The sequence below is a fragment of the Echinops telfairi genome, unplaced genomic scaffold, assembly GCF_000313985.2.
Source record: "Echinops telfairi isolate 266 unplaced genomic scaffold, ASM31398v2 ScPeMD7_7458;HRSCAF=8496, whole genome shotgun sequence".
Lineage (NCBI taxonomy): Eukaryota > Metazoa > Chordata > Mammalia > Afrosoricida > Tenrecidae > Echinops > Echinops telfairi.
In genome coordinates this window covers 29,158,573-29,169,318 of record NW_022111358.1, presented here as the reverse complement: position 1 = coordinate 29,169,318, position 10,746 = coordinate 29,158,573, and the positions used below count along the sequence as shown (strand labels likewise).

The following is a 10,746-nucleotide window of genomic DNA, read 5'->3' as shown; positions in this document are numbered from 1 at the left end:
GGGGGCTTACGGAGGAGGGGGCAGATTCAGCTCTTCCAGTGGCTGCGGTGGGGGCGGTTCTGGGGCCTCTGGGAGAGGAGGTTTGGGGTCCAGCTATGGTGGGGGACTTGGGGCTGGTTCCAGTTTTGGCAGCCTTAGCGGAGGCTCCAGGGGTTTAGGTGGGTGTGGGGGCTTTGGCGGTGGTTCCTGGGGTGGCTCTGGCGGTGCTTCCGGGGGAGGCTTTGGAGGGTCTGGGGGCTTTGGTGGAGGTTCTGGGGGAGGCTTTGGCGGGTCTGAGGGAAGTGATGGCGGCATCCTGACTACTAATGAGAAATACACAATGCAGAGCCTTAATACCCGGTTGGCCTCCTACATGGACCAGGTGCGCCATCTGGAGCGGTCCAACAATGAGCTGGAGGATAAGATCCGGGAATGGTATGACAGCAAGGGCCCCAAGGTCTTCCACAAGGACTACTCCCACTACTACGACATCATCAAGGATCTCAAGAACCAGGTCCGTGGAGGGAGCTCCACCCTCCCACTCTTTCTCTTTGAGAGCCATTTAATCTCTCTCCTGCCTTCTCCTGAACCCCGTCTGTCTGTCTGCCTCTTTCCCCCTCCAAGTTTTGGTGAACTGTTCGAATGATGGGGATGTGGGGGGCAGGAGCTAGTATTCTACCTGTTCATCCACACACTCATTTACCCACCCAGCCCCATCAGTGGGAGAGAACCCTCGGGTTGTTCTGGGTAGATCTGCTGATGGGCCAGGCTTGGCCTCGGCTCTCCCAGGTCTCTCGGTCTACCCAGTCATCGCCCTCCCTCCCTCCTCCTGTCCCCCATGCGGCTGCTTCCCCAGCCATCAGAGCCCAAGTGGCCACCTCTTGCTTGCCCACAGCAGCAAGCAATGGACCCTTTCCTGAATGCTTTCAGGAAATGCTGGGCTTTGTGGTTGACTGTGGGCTCCCTGGGGCACTGGTTAGCACTGATCTCTAAACCTCACAATGCTCTTTGTAGTAGACTTTTCAATGGGTGGCATGAGCGGATGAAGCCCACACTCAGCATCCTTGCTGAAGGTCCAGTGCCCTAACCAGTTATGGGGCTCCAGCTCCCTGGGTAGATCTTCGCCTAACGTCTTTCCCTCCGAGCAGGAGCTCCACGCTGCCTCCGCTTTTTCAGATCTTGGACACCACCGCGGACAACAACAAAACCCTGCTGGGCCTTGACAATGCGCACATGATGCTGGATGACTTCAGGCTGAAGTGAGCCCTGCCCCTTCGCTTGGTTCTCTCACCCGCCATGCCCCCACTTCCAGGATTCTGGGAACCCCTGCAGGGACTGATGCCCCCTCTGTGCTTAGATTCGAGATGGAGCAGCACCTTCGGCAGGTAGTGGACGCTGACATCAATGGCCTGCGCCGGGTGCTGGATGATCTGACCATGGAGAAGTCCGACCTGGAGATGCAGTATGAGTTGATGCAGGAGGAGCTGATGGCCCTCAAGAAGAACCACAAGGAGGTCAGCTCCTTCCCGGTGACCCCTGGCTCCTGGTGGAGGAGACAGAGGTGCAGAGGCAGCAGGAGGGAGCTGGGGGCACTGCCTGGGGAGTCACTGCCTCCCTGACTCTTGAGGGGAGCAGCCCAGCTCCTCCTCAGCCCCGTCTAGGATGGTGGAGGGCTTCAGAGACGCGGCCTCCTGGGGGGACTGTGGGGAGAGGGCAGAAAGGCTATGGAGAGGATCCGCCTTTGTGACCTCACATCCCCTTCTTCTCTTGCAGGAGATGAGCCAGCTGACTGGGCAGAACACTGGGGATGTCAGTGTGGAAATGAACGCTGCTCCTGGCAAAGATCTCACCAAGGTCCTCGATGAAATGCGCCAGGACTACGAGCAGCTCCTTGCCAGGAACCGCCAGGAGATCGACAGACAGTACGAGACTCAGGTCCGCGGCCTGGGCCCTATTCCTCCGTGCCTCACTCCCCATCCCTTCCACCTCCTAGTCTTCCCTTTGCAGATTTTACTCTTCCCCGCCTTCCATCCTATCCTTCTCGCCCTGGCTTCTCCCTCCTCTGTCTTTTCATCCCCCATCCCTCGACCGCTCAGCCCTCCCTCATCTTTCCATCCCGCCATTCCCACTCATCCGCCTTCTCCTCCCCCGTTCGTTCTCCTCGCCTCTCCCTCCACCTTTCCTTCCATCCAGCTGCCACCCACCCACTTTGCCATCTATTCATTTCAGACAAAGGTAGTTGCCAAGTAGCTAGATCAGACACACACACACACACACACACACACACACACACACACACACACACACACACGAGATGAGCCAAATACGATTGCTACTGTTGCTCGCAATCTAGCAGGTGTGTATTGAACACAGGCAGGGCATGGACCACTTAGGTTAAGGCTGTGTGATGACTGTCACAGAGGGATGCAGTGTGCTCCCAGTGGTAGATCGTGAGCTCCCGGATGCCAGGGACTGTGCCCCCTTTCTCCTTGACTCTCTGATGCCTAGCACAGGGCAGTGTGTGTGTGTGTGTGTGTGTGTGTGTGTGTGTGTGTGAGAGTTTGGAGGGTGGAGAGAGTTTGAAGTAAGCTCAGGAAGGTGTTTGGGGACCGTCGTATGAAGGGTTCTCCAGCTGTGCTGAGGAGACACATCAGGTGGACATCTGGATGTGGCCAGAGGGAGCCAGCCCTCAGAATGGCTTGGTCTGGGCTTGGGCTCAGCCGTGTCCTGGAAGTGAAGAGCCTGGTGGGTGGGGTCCAGCCTGGCCCACTACAGCCTCTGGCCCCGGGGGGTCTTCACCGGACCTTTGGATTTCCAGATGACCCAGATTGAGCAGGAGGTGACGATAAGTGGCCAGCAGATGGAGTCTAACCTGAAGGAGGTGACCCATCTCCGGCACAGCGCCCAGGAGTTGGAGATCGAGCTTCAGTCGCAGCTCAGCATGGTCGGTAGTCCTGTTCCAGGCCCGCTGCCGGGGCGGCCCCTGGGGTTGGGCAGGAGGGGAGCTGGGCTAGGATACAGGATCCCTCTAAACCATCTCCCATCCTCTAGAAATCTGCCTTGGAGAAGACCTTGGAAGACACCAAGAACCGCTACTGTGGCCAGCTGCAGCAGATCCAGGAGCAGGTCGGTCAGTTGGAGACCCAGCTCACCGGGATCCGGGCCGAGATCGAGTCCCAGAACCAGGAATACAGTATCCTGCTCAGCATCAAGTCACAGCTGGAGCAGGAGATTCGGACCTACCGGACCCTCCTCGAGGATGGCCAGGAGGACTTGTAGGTGACCCAGGATCCCATAGAGTCCCTATATTCAGGACCCTAATGCTACTCCAACCCGCTGCACAACGCCAGTTAGACCAGCAATTTCACCCAAAAGTCCGGTGGGCTGAGGATGTCTTCAGCTTGTGAGGGTACCTCAGGGGGGTGGCTTTGGGCGAGGAAGAGGGTGGCAGTGAAAGGAAGGACTGCCACTCTGCTCCAGGAAGGAGGCCGTTCGTTTCCAAAGATTCTCTCTGGAGGGCTGCTCTCTCCCAGCTCAGGGCCAGCCCAGCTCTGCCAGCCCCCCCCCCCCCTCACCAGAAAGACATCTAGGCAGGGTCATCGTCCGGTCTGAGTCTGCCCAGACTCATCCTGGGGGGTGTTGCCGGGGGTTCATTTTCCTGTTTGTTTTCTTTGCAGTGAATCTTCTGGAGTTGGACAGATTGGCTTTGGTGGCAAAGGAAGTGGAGGAGGAAGTAGAGGAGGAAGTAGAGGCAGCCATGGCAAAGGATCCAGGGGAGGAAGTGGAGGCAGCTACGGTGGAGGAAGTAGCTCTGGAGGAGGAAGTGGAGGTAGCTATGGAGGAGGAAGTAGCTATGGAGGAGAAAGTGGAGGCAGCTATGGAGGAGGAAGTGGGGGTGGCCATGGTGGATCAGGAGGTCAGAGCGGAGGCAGCTATGGTGGAGGAAGTGGGGGTGGCCATGGTGGATCAGGAGGTCAAAGCGGAGGCAGCTATGGTGGAGGAAGTGGGGGTGGCCATGGTGGATCAGGAGGTCAAAGCGGAGGAAGCTATGGTGGAGGAAGTAGCTCTGGAGGAGGAAGTGGAGGCAGCTATGGTGGAGGAATTGGGGGTGGCCATGGTGGATCAGGAGGTCACAGAGGAGGCAGCTATGGTGGAGGAAGTGGGGGTGGCCATGGTGGATCAGGAGGTCAGAGCGGAGGCAGCTATGGTGGAGGAAGTGGGTCCAAAGGAGGAAGTGGAGGCGGCTATGGAGGAGGAAGTGGGGGTGGCCATGGTGGATCAGGAGGTCACAGTGGAGGCAGCTATGGTGGAGGAAGTAGCTCTGGAGGAGGAAGTGGAGGCAGCTATGGTGGAGGAAGTAGCTCTGGAGGAGGAAGTGGAGGCAGCTATGGTGGAGGAAGTGGGTCCAAAGGAGGAAGTGGAGGTGGCTATGGAGGAGGAAGTAGCTATGGAGGAGGAAGTAGCTCTGGAGGAGGAAGCGGATGGCAATCCCAGTCCCAGTCTTCTTCCTCAAAACCTGGTGACTGTGATGATCAAGGTAAAGAACAACTCTGGCTTACAGAGGTGTGACTCAGAGTTAAGGTGCTCCTCTTGGGCTCCTTTGGGGAATAGTGCACAGAACTGGATTTTCGGGAGGTCTGTAGGGAGAGGATCTGTCCTCAGTTCTGAATTAGCCATCATTTGGATGGAGTGTGGATGGACCTAGGAGGACATCCGTGTACGGCCCTAGTCCCCGCAGTCCCCGCAGTCCCTGCAGTCGGGAGACAGGCGGGGGGAAGTAGGCCTTAATTCATGTGTTTCCTGTAACACCCGAGAGGCAGGTTTTATTATCATTCCCAATTTAGGGAGGGAAGACGAGAGGACCAGTAACTTGTTCAAGGTCACGCAATGCATTGTGAGGCTGCCTAGCTGGCACTTGCAACCATTGTGGGCGTGAGGACACCCGGATCAACAACAGGCCCAGCGGTTGAGGGATTTTCACCAAGAGTTGGCTTGTCTAAGCCCAGTAGAGGGGCATGTGTTGTACAAAAGTAATCTAAAGAGAAGAAAGAGTCATAGGCAAAGTGATCTTTAGAGCAGAGAAAAATCTCCCCGTGGGCACATCGTGTTTTTAAGAATGTTAGTTTAATGAATTAATTTGAATATGCAGATTTACAAAATTATATTGCCTTCCCTCCTCACCCAAGGCAAGAGTGTCTGAGAAATGAAATGTTTGAGAAAATGAAACATGTAATATGAGTTTATAGTAAACAGGTACATGGCATGGCGGAGCATGTCTGGTCCAGAAGAGCTCTGAGGTGCCTGGGAACTGTCCTTCCAAGAGTGTCTGGTGTGAGTGGGTGTGCCCAGTGGCCCTGGGTGGGCATCTAGAGGCATAGGCTACCTTACTATCCAAGGGGTCTTCAAGCAAAGCTGTGGAGTGGTGGCAGGGCCACCTCACACGCTCCCCGACCTTGGAAAGGGGCAAACACTTACCAGGGTTGCTGTCAGAAGAGACGCATGACTTGGATGTTGCCATTAGACGAGTGACCCAGTCCCTGCGTCTCAGGACTCTCTAGCTGTGTGAGCCCCAGACTCCTTCCTCCCAGTGTCCCCATTTCTCTCCAGGGTTCAGCCTCTCGCTCTTCTTCCGCTTACTACTCTCCCCTCTCTCCCCAGGCTACTAGATGTGATCCTAGAGCTCCTGAAGGCTTTTACCACTCAGCCCCCACGGAGCATCCCCAGATGGGCAGAGCTTGGATGACACCCGCTCATTGTCCTTCACCATCAGGAATGGCTGGCGATAAGCTCTGGTTCCCATTTGGGCCCAAGCTGGCTTGGCATGTGTGCCCCTGTCTGTCCATTGGCTCCTTCTCTCCTCTGGTTGACTTTTCTGACCTCAGGACAGGGAGATAGCCCTCCCTCTATCTGGCCGGGGGTGGGTGGGGGTGGTGGCCCCACTCCCTACCTGATCCTAACTCCCGAATAAAGCTTTCCTATTGCAAACCAGAAGTTGGACTTTGAGCCATTTGTTCTTTGGGATTTAGAAGGGGTTGAACCAACCAACCAAACAAGCCAAACCTCCCTGCCACCGAGTCAACGCTGGCTCCTAGTGACTCCCTGTGGGTTGCGGACACTAGCCAGCCCAGTCTGACTCCTTCGGAGCGGCTGATGGTTTCAGAACCGCGACCATACGGATCACAGCCCGAGGCAGACCCACCGCACATCAGGGCTCCTTGAATGGTGTGAAGGGGGACTCTGTGGAAGCCCCTTTCAAAAGCACCGGTTCGCTTCTCTGATAACTTTCGCTCGTCACAAAGCATTTCCCACGTTAGTGGCTTGAAAGGAGGAGTCGTTTATTTAACTCGTGGAATTGAGAAGTTAGAGTGGGCTCGGCTGGGCAGTGCTGGGTTTTTAAAACTATTCTGTATGCAGCTGGGCAACGCTGCCTCTGCACACTGGCTGGACACTAGTGGGAGTGGTGGGAGCGGGGTGGTGGTGAATGGGCCGCGTGACTTGTACCATCCAGGTGTCCAGCCCCAGCAAGTGTTCCCAGGTAATGAGCAGAAGTGTGCTGGGCCTCTTGAGGCTTAGGTGCAGGGCAGTCACCTCGCTGCACCGTCCCGGCCCAAGCAAGTCACAGTTGACTGCAGATCCAAGGGCAGGGGCAGCAGACGCCCTTCCTCGCCAGAACCGGCTGTAACGTCACATCGCCACGGGCATGGGTCTGGGGCAATACTCGAGGCCCTATTTTTGCAATCTACCACAGTCTATCAGCAGGTCCTATGGATTCCTTGGGTGGCACAAATAGCTAAGCACTTGGCTTGTAACCAAAAGGTTGGCGCTTCAAATCCACCCAAGGGCACCTTGAAAGGCCGGCTCTAGAAGATTGCAGCTGTTGAGCTTCCAGCTCTCCTCTGTGCACCGCGGCACACCCAGAATCAGAGCAACTCCAAGACCGTTGGCTTTTGGTTCTGTGCTAGCTAAAGAGGAAAACACGACCAACAGTGATGTGTCCTTTGGAAGAGCCACTGATGGCGAAAAATAGGAGCACAAGGGACATTTCACAGCCAATTTTTCTAAGGATTCTGATGGGGCCGGATCATCAAGCCTTCCCGTGGCTGGGGGTATGGGAACCCCTTCAATCTGTGTTCCAGGAGATTTTTTGGGGGTGGGGGTGGGGGCGGGCAGTTAAGCCGAGTCTTAGAGGCGTAAAGACATTTATTTTGCTGGCATATCTGCAGTCGTGACAGAGCAGTGGGGGAGACATCTCCCCTCTGGACCCAGTGGCTCTAGGGTTGGGGCCTGGAGTCACCTGAAGTCTCGCTCACTCACATGACCAGCTCCTTGACTGGCCCAGCTGGGGTCCCTTGGCACCTCTGTCTATCTCTGTTGGAGAGGCCCAGGGTGGTCCCTCCTGCCTGGTGGGGACGTTCCATAATCTTTTGGTTACATTTCTTTTCACCAATGTTTTGAGCTTGGTGGCCTCGTGGTTACGAGTTGGGCTGGTGGCTGCAAGGTCAGCAGTTCTAAACCACCAGCTGCTGCATGGGAGGAAGACGGGGCTCGCTGCTCCCCTGAAGAGTCACCATTTTCTAAAACGGATGGTGGCAACGCTTGAACCTCTCTTCTTGATACGATTGAACTGTTGAATTGTATGATCTGTGGATTGTGACCCAATAAAACGGCTCCAAAGCAAAAAACAAACCCCAAACAAGAGTGACAGTCTGAGAAACTCACAAGGGCACTTCTGCCCGGTCCTATAGGGTCGCGATGAGTCAGCATCAACTCGATGGCCGTGTTTGTTTTTTTTCCTCTGCTTGAGAGCTTTACTTGGCATAATGTTCCCCAAATCTATCCATGCCATGAGATGCCTCCCAGCTTCTTTATTCTTTAGCCACGTGGAGCATCCCGTGGTGGACAGGTCCCAACGTTTATTCGTCCACTCTTCTTCTGAGGACACCTTGGTGGGTTGGATGGTCTTGCTGTCATGGACAGTGCTGTGGCGAACATCCAACCAAGACCCAAACCATCAAGTTCAGTGTCGTCAAGCGGATGGAGGTTCGTAGCACCTCTACAGGACAGAGCAGAGGAGAACTGCTTCTGTGGGCTCCTGGGACTATAAACGCCTCGTCTCTCCCTGCAGAGGGGCTTGTGGTTAGGAACTGCCGACCTCGCGATTAGCAGCCCGACGGGTAAAGTACTCCCCCCCACCCCCAGGGCTCCCCTGAGATGAACATGGGCATATCTGTCTGTGCTTTAACTTTCACTCCTTCAGAGCAGAGACCCAGCAAAGGGTTTGGGAGAGTTTGTACTTGGCAGGGTCGTTTTACTCCCAGTTGTTTGAGGAAGTATCATCCACTTTCCACAGTGATCCCACAGTTGTACAGTCCCACCAGCCACGTGTTCCAAGCTCAGAGGTTCGCAACCTCTCCACACCTTCTCCAGCATGTTGTACTTTCTGCTTTTTCCTTTTCTTGTTTTTCAGCTTTGCTATCAGGATGGGTGGTCCTGGAACGTGGTACACCCGAATTGATCTGATTTGCATCTCTTAGGGGCTAGCCTTTCTTCTTGAGCATGTCTTTGTATATTTGTCCTCTGCTCACTTTTAAATGGAAAAAACTACGCGCTCCTCGGCATCAATTTCAGATCGCTTATTGTGACTGTAGCTGTTGATGTGAGTGGAAAGCCCCATCTCGCTCCCTTGGAGCTGGCTCGTGGCTTCAAACTCCTGACCTTGAAGATTGTAGCCCAACCCATGACTTCTGCATCTCCAGGGCTCCTGGGGACATTCCATGCCGTTCATTCTCACCGTGACAGCTTGCAGAAAGGCTTACCTGGCTCAGCACCTGAGCTGTAGAGAGGAGGGTCCATCACGTGCTCATTCTCACGTAGCTGATAAGCAACAGGCCCTGGATGGGAGGCTGAAGCTGGCCAGGCTCCGAAGCAGGTCCTCTTGGCAACACCCGTCCGGCCAGAGGAGGCTCCTTCCTTGAGCCGAGAAGACTTTCTGCCTGTCCGAGAAACAGTTGTCCACATGGGCAGGACCTAGCTGGAGCCACACGCTCAAGCTCGATTGATGAAGGAACTGGGACAGGAACGGGGGCTCTGCTGACTTACACCTCTGCCATTGATCACCCTCAAACTGCCCCCGCCCCACAGACCCTCCCCCAAGCCCACAGAACCTGCACTCCCCAGCCTTAGCTTTCCCGTGGGGCCTCTCACCTCTCTCTGAGCTCATGGCTAATGCTCAGCTAGCGCTCTCTTAGCTTCAAACACCAACACAAGCATTTTCCCGGTCCCTTCCCTCCGGTTCCTTCCTTTCCCTCCCTTCCAGCTTTGATCCCACCAGGGATACTTTGGGGATTTGCAGGGAAACCCCACGGGAGTTTGGCACACTCTCGGGAGGCTGGGTGGGAATGAAAAGGAACACACAGTCTCCTCATGGGATGCAGTCCAGCTCTGGGACCAAGGGGAGAGGAGAAGAAGAAGCTGCCCCCACTTTTAACCCGGCACTAGACTCTCCGCCCCCTCCCAGGTCATTCGTGCAGCCCACAAATAGTCAGGGAGCTCACGGTCCCGTCTCCGTGGGCTTCACCGCGCACAGGGGGCACACGGATGAACGGACTGCTGGCCCAGTGAGCCAAGAGCTACACGAGGGGAGCTGCACAGGCTGGAGCTCAGTTTGTCCTACCGTAGAGGCTTGTGCGTTGTGGTGACGCCAGCGCTGGGTCACTGGCATTTGAAATGCCCCCCAGGGTCCCCCGAAGTGGACAGGTTTCAGCGGAGCTCCCAGACTAAGAGCAGACGACGCGGAAGGACTCGGCTGCCCACTCTGGAGCACGGAGCCGCTGGCACCCTTCTGCGGAGGTTCCAAACGCTGTGAGAGACTCGGGGCCTAGTGAACGGCCGCGGAACCTTGTCAGAGCCGAGCCGGAACATGGGACCCTCAGGTCAGAAGGCACTCGGAATAGGAGGAAGAGGGGCTGCTTTCCCCGGGTCGGCCCTGGCGCGGAGCGGAGGGAACGAGGAGTGGAGGGCAGCCTGTGGGAGGGGAGCCTTTGGGATCTTCATTCCTTGGCCGGTGGGGCACGACCTGGGGGGAAGAGGGCGGAGGAGACAAGGGTGAGGCAGGAGGAGAGAAGTGGATGCTGGTGGCAGACTGAGAGCCAGCGGGGCATGTTCCAGAAAGGGGGGTGGTGTGGAATGGTGAGAGGGGACGGGCGTGGAGGGATGAAGGTGGAGTGGCAGGCTGGACTGGGCCGTGCTAGGAGGTGGTGCCCAGAAGGCTGCGGCCTCTTCTGTGGCTGGACCTCGGAGGGCCACTTAGAGGCTGTGCTTCCGTTTCCTACTGGGAGGGACTGCTGGGAGTGGGGAGAGCCTGGAGGGGCGGCTCCCAGAACTTAACCGAACAGCCTGCCCTTGCCCTACAGCTTCTCCCGCCTCGTCCTTTGGGGTGAATAGGGTCAAGGGGTGCAAAAAGAAGGGATGGGACAGCATGAAGAAGGATCCCACCCAGTAGTAGGGTGGTGAGTCCCCAGAATGACTGGTATTGGGTGCTAGGCCCTGGGCCCTCTTCCACAGCAGGAGGGCGCTGAGGTCAATGTAAGAAAGAACTTCAACCCAGAGCAAAAAATCATAATGTGAATGAGGGGGGCAAGTGCAGCGTGGAGTCCCAAAGCCAATCTGTAAGCAATTGGACATCCCCTTACAGAAAGGTCGTGGGGAGAAGACAGGCCAGTCAGGGTACAGTATAGCACCGATGAAACATACAGCTTTCCTCTGGTT

General features: G+C 56.1%; 1 protein-coding gene across 1 annotated transcript in view; it reads left to right on the top strand.

Moving 5' to 3' along the window:
- Positions 1-10,746, top strand: part of LOC101657842 (keratin, type I cytoskeletal 16) — a 92,610-nt gene that overhangs the window by 44,815 nt on the left and 37,049 nt on the right. The window contains exons 4-9 of the mRNA XM_030888107.2: positions 1,472-1,493; positions 1,753-1,914; positions 2,798-2,923; positions 3,031-3,254; positions 3,657-3,808; positions 3,912-4,516. Coding sequence (XP_030743967.2) covers positions 1,472-1,493; positions 1,753-1,914; positions 2,798-2,923; positions 3,031-3,254; positions 3,657-3,808; positions 3,912-4,516 — 1,291 coding nt within the window. The remainder of the gene's footprint in view (positions 1-1,471; positions 1,494-1,752; positions 1,915-2,797; positions 2,924-3,030; positions 3,255-3,656; positions 3,809-3,911; positions 4,517-10,746) is intronic.